This window comes from Dermacentor silvarum, chromosome 3, assembly GCF_013339745.2.
Source record: "Dermacentor silvarum isolate Dsil-2018 chromosome 3, BIME_Dsil_1.4, whole genome shotgun sequence".
Classification (NCBI taxonomy): domain Eukaryota; kingdom Metazoa; phylum Arthropoda; class Arachnida; order Ixodida; family Ixodidae; genus Dermacentor; species Dermacentor silvarum.
In genome coordinates, this window is record NC_051156.1 from 191,823,715 (window position 1) to 191,840,883 (window position 17,169).

The 17,169-nt window shown below is 47.5% G+C and overlaps 1 protein-coding gene across 1 annotated transcript; it reads right to left on the reverse strand.

Moving 5' to 3' along the window:
* Positions 1-1,903: 1,903 nt before the first annotated feature.
* Positions 1,904-17,126, reverse strand: LOC119446347 (7SK snRNA methylphosphate capping enzyme). Its single transcript, XM_037710758.2, has 5 exons — positions 16,997-17,126; positions 15,266-16,751; positions 10,835-11,053; positions 5,452-5,578; positions 1,904-2,530 (listed from the first exon to the last, which is right to left on the reverse strand). Exons 2-5 carry the CDS (start codon positions 16,709-16,711, stop codon positions 2,382-2,384), a joined length of 1,941 nt encoding a protein of 646 aa, XP_037566686.1. The 5' UTR covers positions 16,712-16,751; positions 16,997-17,126; the 3' UTR covers positions 1,904-2,381.
* Positions 17,127-17,169: the final 43 nt, after the last annotated feature.

Sequence of the window (17,169 nt, forward strand, 5' to 3'; positions counted from 1 at the left end):
CTAGTGATGCATTGACAATGCGAAACGCTATAAAAGCCTAATTGTTCACTGCATAAATAATTTACTCCCCCGCTCTAGCATGGTACTGGATGACGGTAGCAAGCAAATGCTAAGTATAGACACCGAGCAGACGCTGTGCCACAGCTGCACATTCATGAGGGTGTTCGTCCTTATTACAGTATAGACCACTTATAACGTAAACGCTTTAGTGCAGGACCAGATATAGTATAGTCTTTTCAGACTCCCGTTAATTTTCCCATAACACTCCATGTATATGCATACCGCTTGCAGTGCATCCGCGCGAGACGAAATACCAGTTATAATGCGGCTTCCACGGGAAAATCTCGCCGACAAGGGCCGCAGCGAGCACGCTTCTCAACAAGGTGCGTGCTCCCGGCCGGCATATGCATTATTCAATGCAACCACACTCTCATTAATTCGGACTTATTTGGCCGCACATCGCTTAATTTGAACTACTTTCGGAGCTCGGTAAGCGCGGAGTGCCGCAAATATGCGACGCAAAAGAGCAAGAACAGCGCTAGCGTCCAACCGAAACGAAGCGGCTTAGTCCGCATCGCCACAGCCATCAGTTGAAATCGTACGTGAATGACAGCAACGCCGGAACGCTTAAAGCAAATAGGCGTTGGCCGCGGGCTTTCGTAACTGCGTAGTCGTCATCCACGATCGAGTCGATAGCGGCCGCGGTTTTCTCTGCAGCAGTAGTTTCATTTTTACTCGGTACGCGCGTCGGCCGCGTGCCTAAAAAACTACGTAGTCGCCATCGATGATCGCATAGTCGTAATCGCGATGTGCGCGCGATAGTACAAAGCGCGTCTACATGCTTGGTCTACATGTTTTGCATGCGTGCAGGGCTTGAAAATCATTGTTTTTGGTTATAGTGCGGTACCGTTTATAGTGCAGATATTCGCGACTCTGGCGACTTACGTTATAAGCGGTCTATACTGTACTTGCTAAGGAGGCTGCAAGGCAACTGCAGGGAAAGCGTACAGGTGAAGCAAAGCCCTGCTCTCGCATGCACGTTAACGCAGCTTGTGGTTACGGCGTGAAGACATTTCGTGCATCAATCCACTAACCATGGAGCATGTAACAGGGGCATTTGGCCTTCCTATTGGCTAAGAATTCGTGTAGCTTCCATAGTGCTGACAACAGCCTGTGAGGTGCGAGTATAGTACCTGTACTATACTCCTTCCAGTTGGCTGATGCGACTCGTAACTCCATGCAATGCAATGAAGCTACGAGAGCCAAATGGAAGGACTCCCTTTATTGTCCGCCCCTGATCATATACTGAATGGAAGCTTCACAAAAGCATTAGCACAATGGACAAACCCTTCTCTGGAACATGCTGCAGTCTCTCATTACCAAGTGGCTGATACGAGACCCAGCCTTTGCTGTACTGCAGAGAGTTTGCGAGACTGAGATAGGCGATGGCAGCTGATACCAACACACTGTTAACTGTCAGATCACTGCAGAGTTGTACTTCCTTTTATACAGGCACAAGCTGGTCCAGCAGACAGCTTTACATCTTTGTAGTTCTCAGTCACCTCCCTGTGCCTGTCACATTGATGCAGCAATATTGCGCAGGTCTAAATGTACTGGGCTGTACCTTGTGTAGCACACTCGTATGCTGTTCGTAAACTACGGCGGCAGGACTTCAAGCAATAACAGTAGCGTTAGTGCGACTGACACAAGAAAGTTGACAAAACAAACACTATGAATGCAGTAGTGTTCATCATGTTGCCCCTCTTGGGTCCACTGTGTTAACACTATGGTTATTTCTTTAAGTATGAACCAACTAGCCTTAGAACAAGATCTGTTAAGGCAGCATACGACTCATTCCACAGGCGTTCTGCACCTTTCCAGTAAAGTGACAAAAGCCCGCACCTTTTTATCTTTGAGTCATGTTTAATCAGTACAAGAGCTCATTCCATGATCTCCTTACTGGCACATGACTTGCATTGCAAAACACTGCACTGGCTTTTTGCAGCCATGCTTTCAAAACGAGGAAAAAAAAAAAGACAATGAAACGACTCCCTCAATGGAAAAAAAAAAAAACAGAAGGCAACTCGAGAGAAGCAAATGGTTCATGGCGCCGCATTATGTGCATGTGGAGAGAGAGTCTCGATGAGACGAGCTGAATCCCAGCAGGAAGCCAACACTGAACGATGGAAGAGGCACCAAACAAACGAAGAAAAAAAATATTGTTTTGGGAGATTAAAAAAAAAGTGTCCCACTTCAGCGAAATGACAAGCGCACTTGCAAGGCCTGTCCTGTGCACGCGATGCACCGGGAGAGTAGTCTGATGTGTAGTGGAACAATCGCACAAGACAGAACAAGATCACACCACCCACAAGCAAGGGCAGTCACTCCTGCATTCCACTGGCTTCCATTGTGCTGGACGCACAGCTTGTGTTGTTGTTGCTGCTGGAGGCTGTTGCATCATTTCGGGGCTGGCTTTGAGACTCATCGAGTGAGCCCGCTTTGGTGAATAAATAGAGGGGCCTCTGGAAACCTGCACCAAGTGCATAAGTAAATACGATCAGACCGATTGAGTACGCACATGATCGTTATTCTAAAAAAAAATTTAATTGTGCTCTCAAGGCCACAGCAGTTATGAAACAGAGAAATGCATACGTACAGCACAAATAAAGAATGCATAATACAGCAGAAATAAAAATGTCATGCGCATCCTGGACTGATGATTTGTGCTATGACGATACAAAATTTGAAGTGTTCAAAAGCGACAGCCAAACTGGGAAACTGATAGAGAAAGTTGCACAAGAGGAAAGAAGTGAAAGATGCAAAGATGTTTTCATTTTAGCACTAAACACGAGTTGAGCAACTAGAAAGAATCCAACAAGGAGCACATGTGTTAATACCAACTAACAATTAGAAAAACGATGCGGACTTAAATATAAATGTGCAACGAATTAAAACCGGGCAATAATGGAACCAAATTCGTATCATCGAGGAGGAAAGTGCTAACTTGCTTTTTATTTGCTACATGAACATGGGCTGTACTGATTAATTGCACAACACAGTCACATACAACATAAAGATACCTTTCTTACATTCATCGTCATAAACGTACGGTATTCGTCACATGTCCATATCAGCACGAAACATTATAAACATGTTAACTAGTTAAACCCGGGTTCGTTATATCGAGGTTCAGCTGTACCATTTAAGTTCCACACATTCTAGCCTCTTACGTTGGCGCTAAATATATTCCCCTAAGTCACGCATGATGTGAAATGTATCAAAGCTACACAATTTTATTTGAAGGAGCTGCAAACTCTTCTGAAAAAAATTCAAGGTAGTAGAATGATACTCAGTTTTCTGCAGATCTTCGTAATCACAGAGTAATTAATCTTTATTCAGTATAAAGTCAGTCACGCTGCATTTTTTGTTGTCTTTTTTTTTCCCCCACAACAAGAACTGAATCAACAGCTCGAAGCACACACACAAATTATTTGCGACATGCAATACAAGGAACGCAAAAAAAAAAAAAAAAAAAATTGCTACACAGTTGCTGATGAAATGCGGCATGTCAAACATACCGTCAAACAAGGTATTGCTTCCAGCAAAATGGTCACGTGCACTGAAGCCACATTGATTATGGAGGGGGTTCGATTTACGCGCAGCTTCATGTACGCATTTTCTTGCGCTTGCAACCGCTGGACAAAACTGGCCAAAACAAGTTGTGCACAGAAATGTGTGTGTTGTGACTGGAGGGGATATTAATTTAAGCAACTAGTCGTAGGTGCTCTTGCCTCGCACTGCTTTACAAAATATTTTCGTAATTCCTTTCTGTGTACCAGCCCCGTTCCAGACCAAACCTACATTTCACCTCAGAAAGTTGATATCTTGCAGTGTCGTACTAAACCCTGTACTCTGAGAGTATTTCATTCCCAGGATTCAAACGAATGGAACCACATTCCCGGCATGGTTGTTGCAATCGAAGATAGTGAATTTCGCACGGCCATTGCTGACATCAACCCAGTCTTCACATGACCTAACATTGCCCTTTGCTGCATTTTTTCTTTCTTCACATGTTTTTACCCACTTCTGTCTAACACCATTGGTATCGAGGGTACAATAACTCCCCCATGAATTTGTAAGTTTGTGGCTGTCACACACGTGTATCCTAAAATCCGCGAAGCTGCTTTTTGTTGCCGCAGCATGGATCGCTCCTGGACCGATTTTTTGCGGTTTGCCACGTGCCGCGGATGAAGGAGACCAATGAGAGCGGCCCGCTTCCGTGACGGTGCGCGCGGGAAATGGTGCCATGCGGACCCGCCCGACCGCTTGTTTCTCGTTTCGCATTATCATCTGCACGCGTCAGCTCCCGGATAGTTCGAGAAGGGGAGAGGAGTCTAGTCTGTCACGTGATTGCCGCAGCGGCGTGCCGCCGGTTCGTGTGGCCGCCCTGCCGCTGCTGCGTTTTGCCGCCGGCGGTGCGCCGCGCGCGTTTTTCCGCTAGTGTGTACGTGCCATTACAGTACCGCGCACCTCATGCTTTCATATAGAAGTACAACTATCGCTCAAGATTTGCTCCCAATACACTAAAGTTGGGATTAAAAAAAAAGTCCCAGTTTCGCCCGAAAGGCGAAGCATCGATTGCGACAGCAAATTAGCAGACAGCTATACGAAGTAAGGATAGTAGTTTTATCGACCGCATAACCTTGTAAACATTCGCTGTTTAACTAAAGTTGGTAGACTAATGCCTAAGCACACGTACTACAGCACATGGTCAAAGCTGTGGGAGCTAGGCTCGAAGTGCTTAGGAGGTGGCCATATTGAAATGCTGATGGCGATATGGTAGCGCAAATTTAGGCTCATACTCGAGTCTAACCAAAGAGTGGCGCTGCCAGCGAAAAAAAAAACACTTTTTTTTTCCGGCAACATAACTGGAAAAGGAGAGTGCCGGCTTGGCGGTCTAGGCCAGCTGCAGCAAGCGGTGGGATCAGGTTTGAATGAAGGGAGAGGGAAAGGTCACGCCCGCGGTGGCAAGATCGCCGGGTCAAGGGATGCAGGCCCGCCTCGTGCATGCTCGCACGCACGCACACGTGAGCTCGCTCTCGCTTCGCAGTCACCGTGAATTCGAGCGCGCCAAGCACGACGCCGCCGCTTTGCATTTCGTCGCGACGGAGAAGGTGCTTGCGGTTGCTGCTCGCGCAAAAATGACAAAATTTGGGCCGAAATCTCTAGGTTGTCGGCGGGGAAAATTCGTTATTTCAAGGGGGTCTCCCGCTGCCACTTCCGTTACATAGATGTCTCAAATACATGTGCTTCTATGGAGTAACGGCACGGAATAGGAAAAATTCGTTATATCCAGGAATTTGTTATATGGAGGTTCGTTATAAGCAGATTTACCTGTATAGCTAAGCATTAAAAAAAAAAAAAAGAAGAGCAAACATTGAAAGCACCAACCTTTAGAAGCATGGGAAGGCGTGGCGACAAGTTCACACTTTGCAAAGCCGACTTCTGGTGAAAGCAGGTACTCGTTGAACTTTTCCGGCCGAAGGGCAATTGCATGGAAGTTCTTGTATGTAGTCTCCTGCAAGGAAAGCTTCGAATCAGTACAAGCCTTCCATGGAAAGGCAACAAAGCAGATATTGGCATAGTGGGGAGAGAGAGGAAGACCCAACCAATGAAGTACTGTTTACCTGGACAAAGCTGAACAACATGACTGTCAAAGTGCAATAAGGGCCAAGTTACCGGAAAGAGGAAAAGTGGAAGTGTTCACACAGCTTCATGCATTTGATGAACTCAACGTAATGATGTGAGCAAGATGTCAAGATTCAAAAACCTTAGGTGTTCCGGCACAAGCAGAACAACTAGCCGGCTAGAGCCATAGAGTTTCCCACGAAACTTATTTGATGGCACTGTGGCACTAATACCTACAGGAGCTGCAGGTACGTATGACTGCTCCGCCAACATGGGAGCGATAGAGTAGTAGTACAAACTATGGTACAGTATAGTAAATGGCCCAGTGACTTTGCAAACTAGTCATTTTGAACATTGCATTATAAGTTCAACAACTGAATTATTATACACGTGTGCAAAGACGTGTTGTTGTTTTTAGAAAGGTACAACTGTATAGAAATTTACAAAGATATAGCATAATGCCACAGGAACATTTAAAGCCACAATCACACCAGTCTAACATATCCATCTACTAACTGCCCATCAGGACAGCGATGTTGTAGCAATGCCTTTTGCAAGATTCTATGCCATGCTTATCATCCACCATTCACAGGTGGCTGATACCACTGATAACGCGGGCGGGGCGTCGCTCTGACTACTGATGCAGCGCGAAAAGGAATATATTGGCTGGCGCGGACAATCTGTCTCGTGCGGCACGTAGCAAACGGAGCGCTTTGTGGCGCGACTGCCTCACTAATCGGAAGATCGCAAGAGGCAGCATGGGAGTGACGTGTCGGCGCCACTCACAGCAGCCGCCACAGACGGACCTCCACTCATGCAGCGCTTTGTTTCCATGGAGGAGGAAATGAACTTTATTGAAGACAAGGGGAGGGGGGAGCCGATATCAGGCAGAGGGGGCTAGAGTGGCGTCCAGCTGGCTGCGACCTTCGCCACCCAGTCCGCCAGCCCCGCTTGGGTTTGAGGGTTAGTAGATTTTAGTACGGAGTCCCACGCCTCCTGTGAGGGAGCTTGCCACAGGAGATTTTTTTCGGGAGGATTATTCCTGCAACCCCATAGAATATGATGCTGATTGGCTGGATCTGTGTCGCAATATTTACATTTTGAATTATAGTTGCCTTTGGATAGATAAGATAGAATTTTAGGGGACATAACAGTATCTGTTTGCGCCCTGCGGAGATCCGTGGCTCGCAATCTACTAAGGGAAGAATCCGGAGGTGGATATATCCGCCGGTCCTCCCTGTACGCGGTGACAATGTCATTGTAGCTGTGACTGGGTGTCGTTCCAACTGGTAGCGGTAGCGAACATGCCTCCACCGCCTGGTTAATTCTCTGGCAGCACGGTGGGCCATTTCGTTCCCGCCATTCCCAGAGTGGGCTGGCATCCTAGATAAGCGTAACTTTGCCAGCCAGTTCGCTCAGCATTTCGGAGGCTCGTGGGCCTACCGACCCTTGCATACAGACGCTGCGCACTACTCTGGCGCCATCTAGTAGCCATCATCGTCGCAAAGCCCGTCTTGTGCGGCACTACACTTCTCATGCTTTCGCCATACCCTCCTCCTCGCGTCATCTTCGCTATCGCCGTCTTTCATCTCCCACTGCGCTCCACGTTCGCTTTCACCCTTCGCTGCGCTCGTTCGCTCGGTTAAGAGGGACAATGCCGACGCTTGCCGCAGGAACCTAAGAGCTGCGCTTTAAATCGAGGCCCAGTTGCAGTCTCTCCTCAGCCCCTGTAAGCACCAGACTTGCCTTCAGTAATTTTGTTATGAACTATATGGTCTAGGCATATCAAGGGCCCTCAGCTTTGAGAACACACTACTCCAAAAGATCCACAAGCCTTCAAGGGATGCACCAGAAGAACTGCACACGCGTTAACACTTGGAGACAAAGTGATTACCATACGCTAAACACCACCTATCTGTGCAAGTCCGTGCAATTTAGTCGATGCTAAGCGCCTGCACTATCCAAGCAGTGTCTCGGCGTGTTTGTGCTGACTGTGCTCATTACTGCAACGCTTATCAGAGTCTTGTGCTGATAAATACTTGTCCACATTTTCCTCTCGGCACACAACTTGCCTGTTAACACCCTTCCTACCCTTTTCCATGCAGTGTGCACATGGCCACATTGTGTACACTGCCGAGGCACGGATGAGCCTTCTCTCCTCAGTCTGTGGGATACTGGCTAATGCAACAAAAGCAGCAGTGCTTATTCGTATCATCGAACAACTGCAAGCTCATGCAAAGTACGCCCCTTTTGCTGGTATCCCAAGCAGCACTAAAAATACAAGAACAGACATAAGAAAGACGACATATGGCACTAGTCTAGCATCCTGTGCAGGTGTGCACATGATGTCTTTCATATGTGTGTCCTTGGTATATTTTTCAGTGCTACTTAGGAACCCAGTTATGACAGACCAGCTAGCCCACATTACTGCCTTGGTCCTTATACTGTCCCCATCTGTCTGCACCACCCAAGAGAGGTACTGCCTCAAACAAGTCAGCGTCTGTCCTGTCTACTGCATGTTGTGTTCCACAAGTGTGCTTCACAATCAAATAAAATGCCTGAACAGAATTAGGTTTGTCAACAACCATTGCTTGCAAACAAAACAAGCTGCGCTGATGAATGTGTTAACTTTTTTTTATTTTTGGGGGGCACAACGGTTTGAACACTTTGGACAGGCCACAGCGACCCGATACAAAAGGCAAGACTACCATCACGATTCAATTATGGGACTATCTTAATATGCATATTACCTATGCAATTAACAATGCCAACTGCATTCTCTCTCTCCTCTTTTTTTTGTGCACCAAAATTTTTCTTTAGCACTCATTTCCTTATAACTGCTTCTTTATAAAAAGCTGGTCAGATTAAAATTAGAGTACACTACTTCAATCTGGGACCCTCACTGTCCTACACTTGTATCCACACTTGAACACACTTGAAGCTATCCAGAACCATTCAGCTTGGTTCATTGTCGCCAACTATTCTCGTACCGTCATATTACTGCAATAAATCCTTCTCTTGACCTCCCTATCCTTTCCAACAGGCGAAAATCAGCCCACTTAGGTCTTTCTCATGAGATCTTCTTTACCAACCCTGAGCTGAAGCGCGTCTTGTCTCTGCCTTGCTACGTTTCATCTCATGTCCACCATCACTTAAAGGTTCAAGTGTCATTTTGCCAGATTAACGTGCACTTTCATTCATTTGTGCCGAAGACGTCATCTGAATGAAATCGTCTCAGTGCCATTTTGAACATGATTTACTCCCACTCCTCCCTGTAACGCCCTAATCACCTTGAGAGTATTATAAATAAATAAATAAATATTTTTTGTAGCATAACCAGCTCCTACGCAAATGCAACAAACCCATTCAGCTGTCGTGTTCCAAGTAGGTGTAAACGTCACAGAAGTACAGCATCCGAAACTGCAGTCCGTTTTTCAATCTCAAGGGTCATCAAATTTGTCTCTGCCGTTGACGGTCACTGCATCAACACATAATTGAGCTGGCTTAAGTATTTCTCCTGCTTCAATCATTTGTGCTTATTGGGGATTGCCTTCACGGGGATGGAAGACAAAATTCAGGCCCTTGTAATCACTTGCACAGGTGATACTGAGCATGTGTAGCTGCTGTGTCTTCTAGTGGTGCATATTCCACGTCGCAGCCAGATTCATCTATAGCACCACTGTGCTAAACATCATGCTTGCATGCGGAGGCCCCTTCAGGAGAAAACCAGCCCACTTAGGTCTTTCTCATGAGATCTTCTTTACCAAACATGAACTGAAGCACGTCTTGTCTCTGCCTTGCTACGTTTCGCACCACTGTGCTAAACATCATGCTTGCATGCGGAGGCCCCTTCAGGAGAAAACCAGCCCACTTAGGTCTTTCTCATGAGATCTTCTTTACCAAACATGAACTGAAGCACGTCTTGTCTCTGCCTTGCTACGTTTCATCTCATGGCTTTTGTAAATGTATTTAAAGGAGTGAACCCAAAAGCATTAATATCATCAATGATAAATAACTGAAAGCAAGGAGAGTAGATATGTCCTGTGACTGAGCAGTAATTAAATTATGGGATTTTACGTGCCAAACCCATGCCAAACATGAACTGAAGCACGTCTTGTCTCTGCCTTGCTACGTTTCATCTCATGGCTTTTGTAAATGTATTTAAAGGAGTGAACCCAAAAGCATTAATATCATCAATGATAAATAACTGAAAGCAAGGAGAGTAGATATATCCTGTGACTGAGCAGTAATTAAATTATGGGATTTTACGTGCCAAACCCATGATCTGATTATGAGACACACTGTAGTGGGGATCTCCAGAATAATTTGGAACACCTGGGGTTCTTTAACATGCACCTAAATATAAGTACACAGGTGTGTTCGCAATTCGCCCCCATCGAAATGTGTCCGCCGTGACCGGATTCGATCCTGCGACCTCGTGCTTAGCAGCCCAACACCATAGCCGTGACTGAGCAGTAAGCCTGAATGGCCTGAATGAACACAATAGCAAAAAATATATAAAAAGAGGAGCAGAGAGACAAAAGGCAATAAGAATAAGATTCGCAAACGCATTCCACTGTGAAGATGCAGACTGAAAATGCATACAAATCCGAGAGCAGGAAAGGACAGTTCAAGGCCAGGCGGAGTAGTCGCAGTGGAATTTGTGCAAAGTTCGTGTCGGGGAAAAGAGCGGAAAATCGGGAAAGAGGGTCAGCAACTAGTGCTGCCAAATATCCGTCAAACCAGCTATCCGGTTTAACCAGAGGGAAGTGAATCCAGTCTCGAAAACTGGTTATTTGGATTTCAAGAAACGGATCCTTCAGGATATCCAGTTTAAATAACCAGTTAGCCAGATATTCAAAATTTCACGCACGAATATTTGGTGTTTAAAAAAAGAAAAGGTAAGGAGGTTAACTAGAGCAGATATCGAGTTTGCACGAGCCGGTTGCAAAAATAACCACAGATATAAAAATACAAGAGAGAAAGAGAGGTAATTTCGGCACAAGTACAGAAGAACAAATATCCGGCTATCTGAGTATCCGGATACTATTAACCGAATAACTGATCACTCTGGTTATCCGGCTTTCAAATTCGAATAACCGTTTTTTCCGCAAAACCGGTTTGATGTTGCTGCACTAGTACCAACCGTGAGCTTCTTCTTCTTGGCATAGGAGTTAAAGGGCTGTGCCTCGAGGAGCATGCGCCCACCAGGCCGCAGCTGGCGGTACATGCGCTTGAACAGGAACCGCACGCCGTCGTCGCCCCAGTTCAGGTGCACCCACTTGGTCAGGCTCAGGCAGAGAATCATGTCAAACTCCTCCTGCTGCGCTTCCAGCTGGGCATCGCTGTCCAGTATGTAGTTGCCCTGCACATACACAGAACAAGTCTCGGTCGAATGGCGCTGTCTAAGTGGGATACGTAAGAACACAATTTCACTCGCACTACAGTGGCCCGTACTGCGTACAAAAAAGAGCCGCCAGTGAATATAAAGCTGGCCAGGCCAGGCAAGCACAGGACAAAAACAGTTGCGGTCACTGAAGCATCTTTGCAGAGGCATATCTCATGCCAAGCCCCTCCAATGCTACAGCTATGCCAAAAAAAAAAAAGCAATAGTAGAAAAAAAATTGTTTTGCATCATTCGTGGCTGCTCTCTGAAGAACAGATGTTCAAGTGACAGGTGCAGCTGTTGGGTAGTCTAATCTTTACAGCAGGAACTTCGGTAAGAATAAAATACTGCACTTTTGTTCCTTGCACGCATGCATACACACAAACAACACTGCTCTTTCATGCCTTGAAGATGTCGAAGAAAATAATATCAGTGGTTTTTCGTTTTTTCTTGTTTCGAAATGGTAATGATTGCAACAACAGGTAAAAGAGAGAAAGCAGAAGTATGTACCAAGCCTGTATGTACATTGCTTTATTAACAATGGAGTGTCAGAAATTGAACGTGCCAGCAAAATAATGCTAGACAAACATGAAAAACCTAGAACACTGCTTCTCCGTGCATGCAACCTAAACTATTAGAGGGAGGTGTCCATCCACTGCAATGCTTTCAAATACAAACACAAAATCTATGGCTACTTGTGCTTCACGGGTTGAAAAATAGTGTAACAGATAGCTTTTTTTTTTTTTTTTTTTTGAAGCTCCTAATTTGGCAAGCTCAGCTAAGCCTGCAGAATAGCCCATGCCTTATTTCATTGGGTATTTGCCTTGCTGGCTGCCGAAATGAACAGCTCCTTGTGGTGAAAATTTCAGGACCGATTTCCTGCCCTGACCACTTTTGCTACAGTACAGGCAAATTGTTGCCATTGCTGCTTTAGAGACAAAATCAAACGTTTGCACAGCAAGCACAATATGATCCACTGCTGGGAACATGCAGTTAGCATTCTGCTATCAAATATCACTGAAGCAGGTCATAAAGGCCCAAGACTAATTTTTATGCTTAAATGTACGTCTCATTCATTGCATTAGCCCTTTCCTTCCAATGAAAGTGAAGAAATGCTTCAGCTATAGCGGCTTTATTACTCGTTAAATGTTCCCCTGAACAGTGGACTCCTTTGTACAAACAAGTACTAATAGTTTGTTTTCATAAACATGGCATATAAGAGAGTTTGTTCTTTCTTCTTCTTTCTGGGGTTATAAGTGCCAAAACCAGTTCTGATTGTAAGGCACGCCATAGTGGAGGGCTCTGGATTAATTTTGACCCACCTGGGGTTCAAGATATTTACCACTGACAAAAGACATCCCTTGACTGCAACAAAAGAACCAAAATAATACCCATCACTGAACACATCTGAGGCCACACTAACCCAGAGCTCTTTCGCTGAATTGAACTAGTTGGAGGAGTGATTATATCCCACCACCACAACTTAAAAAGCGAGGCCAATGCCCAGGAGATGCCACTGAGCCGCTAGAAGAAGCCCACAAGCACTTAGCGAGAAATAGATATAATACAAGAACCTGCAGCACAATAGAGTGAGCGTTTAGTGTTGGCGCTGGGTTCCTGGTGCCAACTGTGAGCCAGATAAGAAGTCCCACAACAAGGTGTGTCCCTGGCAATAAGCCAACGTGTCCTTTCATGCGAATCCATGATACCAGGCATACTCTTGTCGTCTACGTAAACAAAAGTATTGCCTGTACACTTCAGGCAATTCAACAACTACCAAAATATGCTTTTGCTTCATGCACTATGGATAGCAAAGAAATGTCCCCAAGTACTCTGTCATATTTTTGTGGCCTTTTTTTTGTGTGTGTGTGTGTGTGTGTGTGTGTGTGTGTGTGTGTGCGCGCGTGCGTGTGCAGCATCAAACAAGAACAGCTGAACAGAATTGAGAGAAAGTTTGCAGTGCTTTAGGTGTTGGCTTAACTTAGAACAATATCTTTGAAGTTCACCTTAATACAATATATAGAAGAGATGCCTCGAAGGGGACTCTGCTTCTGTGTACGTGCAACATAAAATACTAGAGAAAGGTATCACCCAGGCCAAGGCAAGATAAGAAGGTTAGAGAGTTTGGAAAGGCAGGCAGCATCCTGTCCAATATAATTACATTGGCCACCAGTGTTGGACACGTCATGTCAGTTTGTGACGCGAAAAACAATGACTTCAGTTAGTCATCTCCGCCAGAGAGGAACAGCTTGCAGTGATTCGTCTTCTGTGTTTTGAAGGTGAGCCTTGTGCCATACAAAACAATGGACAAAATGTCAACAAAGAGGACACTGAAGAATGCAACCAATGAACCAAACTGCAGAGACATTTTTCTTTTCATCTTTGGCAATGGCCTGGCAGAAAAGCAATAAGAGCGCCCATTGAAGCTGTTTGGTAGATACCGATACCAAACTGGATACCTCTGGCTTCGGCACAGAGGTATCCCCCCCCATCATGGCCACCGTATATACCAACATTCTTAAAAGCGTGCATCATAGCCTAGAACAGTTCACGGAACAGAACTTTCCAGACTCCTGCCCCCCCCCTTCAGACCCCCCCCCGAGATAAGATAAACATATTTTTCTCCGGTGCACCCATGTGAATATGTTGGCAAGCTAGTTGGTTTGTTCCTTATAGCAAGCTAGTTATTTGTACATGCTATATATAACCCACCTGATCAAGTGAGGCAGCTATTGTTTGTTGTACAAGTCAAAACTAAAATGATATAGCCTGTCCAAACTTGCACAGCAATGACTGGAGATACTAAAACCCCTTTTTGGAAAGTGCTGATAAGAGAGTGCGGAGAATAGATAATTTTTTTTTTTTGCAGGCAATTTTTTGTCACCCTTGTTCGACACAATCTTGGGCTAGCTGGTGCTCTTTTGACCTTCTTGCTCATGTCTTGCTTTCTTGCAAAAAAGTGGCTTAGTTACCATGCGTGATATGGCCATCATCCTTAAAAAATTATAACGGTAATGCTCTCACCATAGATGGTGAATCTACCAATCCTTTAAGGGGAAACAAGTTGGCAAGACCAAGTTATTTTAGAGTATACATATATATTTTAAAGGTTCCATTTTCCCTTACTCGGCAGAAGATTGGTTATCAAATATAACCATCATGTAAGCAATCTTGCACGCGACAGCGACAAGCAACACAATGGAGATGGCTGTCGCGTCCCCCCCCCCCCCCCACTCGTGAGCAACGCCTCTTCAGAGTTGCTGGTATGAGGGCAGCAAATACATACCAAAACTTATGTGACACATGCTCTAATAATTTATGTTTATTTGTTTTGCTGTACAGAGCATCATAAATATTTCTGAAGGTCTTGTAGTAAGTTATTTTTAATTTGTTGCATATATTAAAATTCAGTCGTTTGCTCTTTCTGTGCGACAACCGGTAGTATGTCACTGGTGTACAACCAGTTCCTCCTTCATGCTATTGGCTAGTCGCTCGTAGCAATTCCAGGCGACCCCCCCCCCCCCCCCCAGTGACTAATTTCAGATTTCCAGAACCGAGCGACAGAGCGACAAGGACAAGCGATCTGGTCGCCCGGCTATGCTCGCTTGAAGCAGTCACTCATCACTGTCGTGCACAAAATCACTCGCGTGGGGTTTATGCTTTAGTCTAAAAAAAATAGGAGCCAAAGTTCCCCTTTTGAGTTACGCACCCCAACTGCAATGCCAGCACATTAGTGCAATGCCACTGATTGTAAACTACTTTTGTCTGTTTGGGTTGTTATTATTTAGAAAAATTTATCAAAATTTGTTGTTCTGTTGCATTGAAGTTGTGCAATCTTAATCTTGTTCCTGTGTTCCTGGAGAAATACAAAAGAGGAACTGAGTACCAAAGATGTACTGTCCAAATGTCACGAGGATCTAGCTTAAGCCGGCTTGCTTCAGGCAGCTACCGTTAAGACAGTATTTATGCGGCAGCTCCAACCCACCCTACCAAGCTCATGGCACACCATCACATTTGCAGTGAGGGCAGTGGGTGGTGCCAATCATTGCGCAGAGACTATGCTGACACTGAAGCCCTTTCAAGCAAGAACTTGGCTAGTGGCAGTTGGCACGAACATGACGCTGGGTCAGTTCGCAGTTAACCTCGTATTCCACTAGTCGCGTGTGTCCAAAGCAAGAAGTCGGCGCTCACCTCGACGAAGAATACGTTGTTGGGGAAGGCCACGGACTCGGCCTGCCGGCCGGGCAAAGCCGCCGCCGCGATGGGACCGTGACAGATGGCCATGGACACCGGGAACCGCATCTCCCCGGCCAGCGCTGCCGTCAGGTAGTGTCGCACGTTGCGGCGCGCCGCGCGGATCAGGCCCCCGTCGATGTCCAGTCCGATCACCTTGCGCGGCGCGTAGTCGCGCGCCAGCGACAACGTCAGGTGGCCCACGTTGCAGCCAATGTCGAGCACGTCCAGGCCGCGGAACCACTCCTTCTTCATCGCCTTGAGCCGCGGGTCCTCCTGGCCGCCGCCGTTCCTGTAGCCGTAGTACCTGTTGTAGTTGCCGTACTGGAAGTGTGCGTCCTTCGGCCTGAAGTGAACCTGCTTCGCGTTGGCCGGCGGGCGGGACGAAGCGGCGGCCGAGCCGCTGCCGGTCGAACGTCGCGACTCGGCCGACGACTTGCGCCGCGAGAACTTGACGGGCGAACCCTGAGGCACGACGGGGGAGACGATCTTGTCGACGGGGCAGAGAGCAGCCGAGGACGAGGATGAAGCGGAAGCGGCAGCGGACGAAGCGTGCGAGCCCGCCGTAGCGCTCCCAGACGTCTTCCGGGAGGACGTCGGCGTCGCCACGCTGACGGCCGGAGAGGGCGTCGTCGACGTTACGGCTGGCGCCGCTGCGTCGGTGGCGGAACCATCTAGGAGGTCGCCCGCCGAAGACGACGCGATGGCCGAGGCGTCTGCAGCAGCAGCAGCAGCAGGAGCAGGATCATCAGAGGCAGCAGTAGCGGCAGGAGTCGCACTACTGCCGTCAGCGGCAGCGGTACCGGGGTCGTCCTCACTCCTGGACTTCCGCTTGTACCGGCGCTTTCGTCTGCGCGACCCGGGGGAGATGAGCTTGAACTCGATGTCTTCTCCCGTGTTGAGGTTCAGTGGGTCGTTGATGTTGGGCGGGATGAGGACCTCCACTTGAGTCCTGTGTCGCGGGGTTGGTACCGGAGACGACTTGGGTGTCACGGCATTCGCACGCTTGTTCACTTCGTCGTTCTCGAAGCTGGCCAGGTTCAGCGGGTCGTTGATGTTGCCGCCCAGCAGGAACTTGGTCGGCGGCGTGAACAGGTCGCGCCGTCGCCTCTTGAACAGGTGCTTGTGATCGGACAAGGAGCCGAAGGACTGACGGCGCTTTCCGAACGTGCCTTTGCCCGACGGCGCGGGTGGCTTGTTCTGGTTGCTTGCGGGCTCTTCGCGGGCAGCCGCGGGCTTTCTGAGCCCGCCTGAATCGGCCGCGGCCCCGTTGGCGGGCTTCAGGGTCTTGGGCCGATGATCGACGCTCGCCGAACGACAGATCGTCCGCTGGAACACGGCCGTCGATCCCCTCTTGGACGACATGTCCACGTGAATTCCCGGTACGGCCACGGCCGTCTCCATGCTTTCTGCCGATTTGAGTTGGGCACTACGTGATATGCGCCTGTTGAGGAGGGAGGGGAAGACAAAAATCAAATTACGTTGCCGCAACGTTGAGCAGCCGTCGCGCCCAGCAGTCCCACGTGGTGTTGTTTACACGCTACGCGCGCTAGGAGCGAGGGTACACACGGACGCCATCTTGCTCCAAGGCGCCTACGGCGCTACAGCCTGGCGAACCGCGCTGGGCGGGCGCGGCATGCTTTCGCCGAGCGCAGCAGCTCAAAGATGACCGTAGGCGATCAGTTTTACCTGAGAAGGGCTTCGCCGTAGCTGAAACTAGTCAGCACCGAGCCAAATAACGCTTCGTAAGGTCCCCGAAGTGAACGCCTAGTAACAAGCTCGCCAGCTCCTGCATAACTGCAAATGGCAGCGCGCTCGCCGATCTTACCGTCGCGAGCGCGAGATTGGCTGCCGGTCGCGCC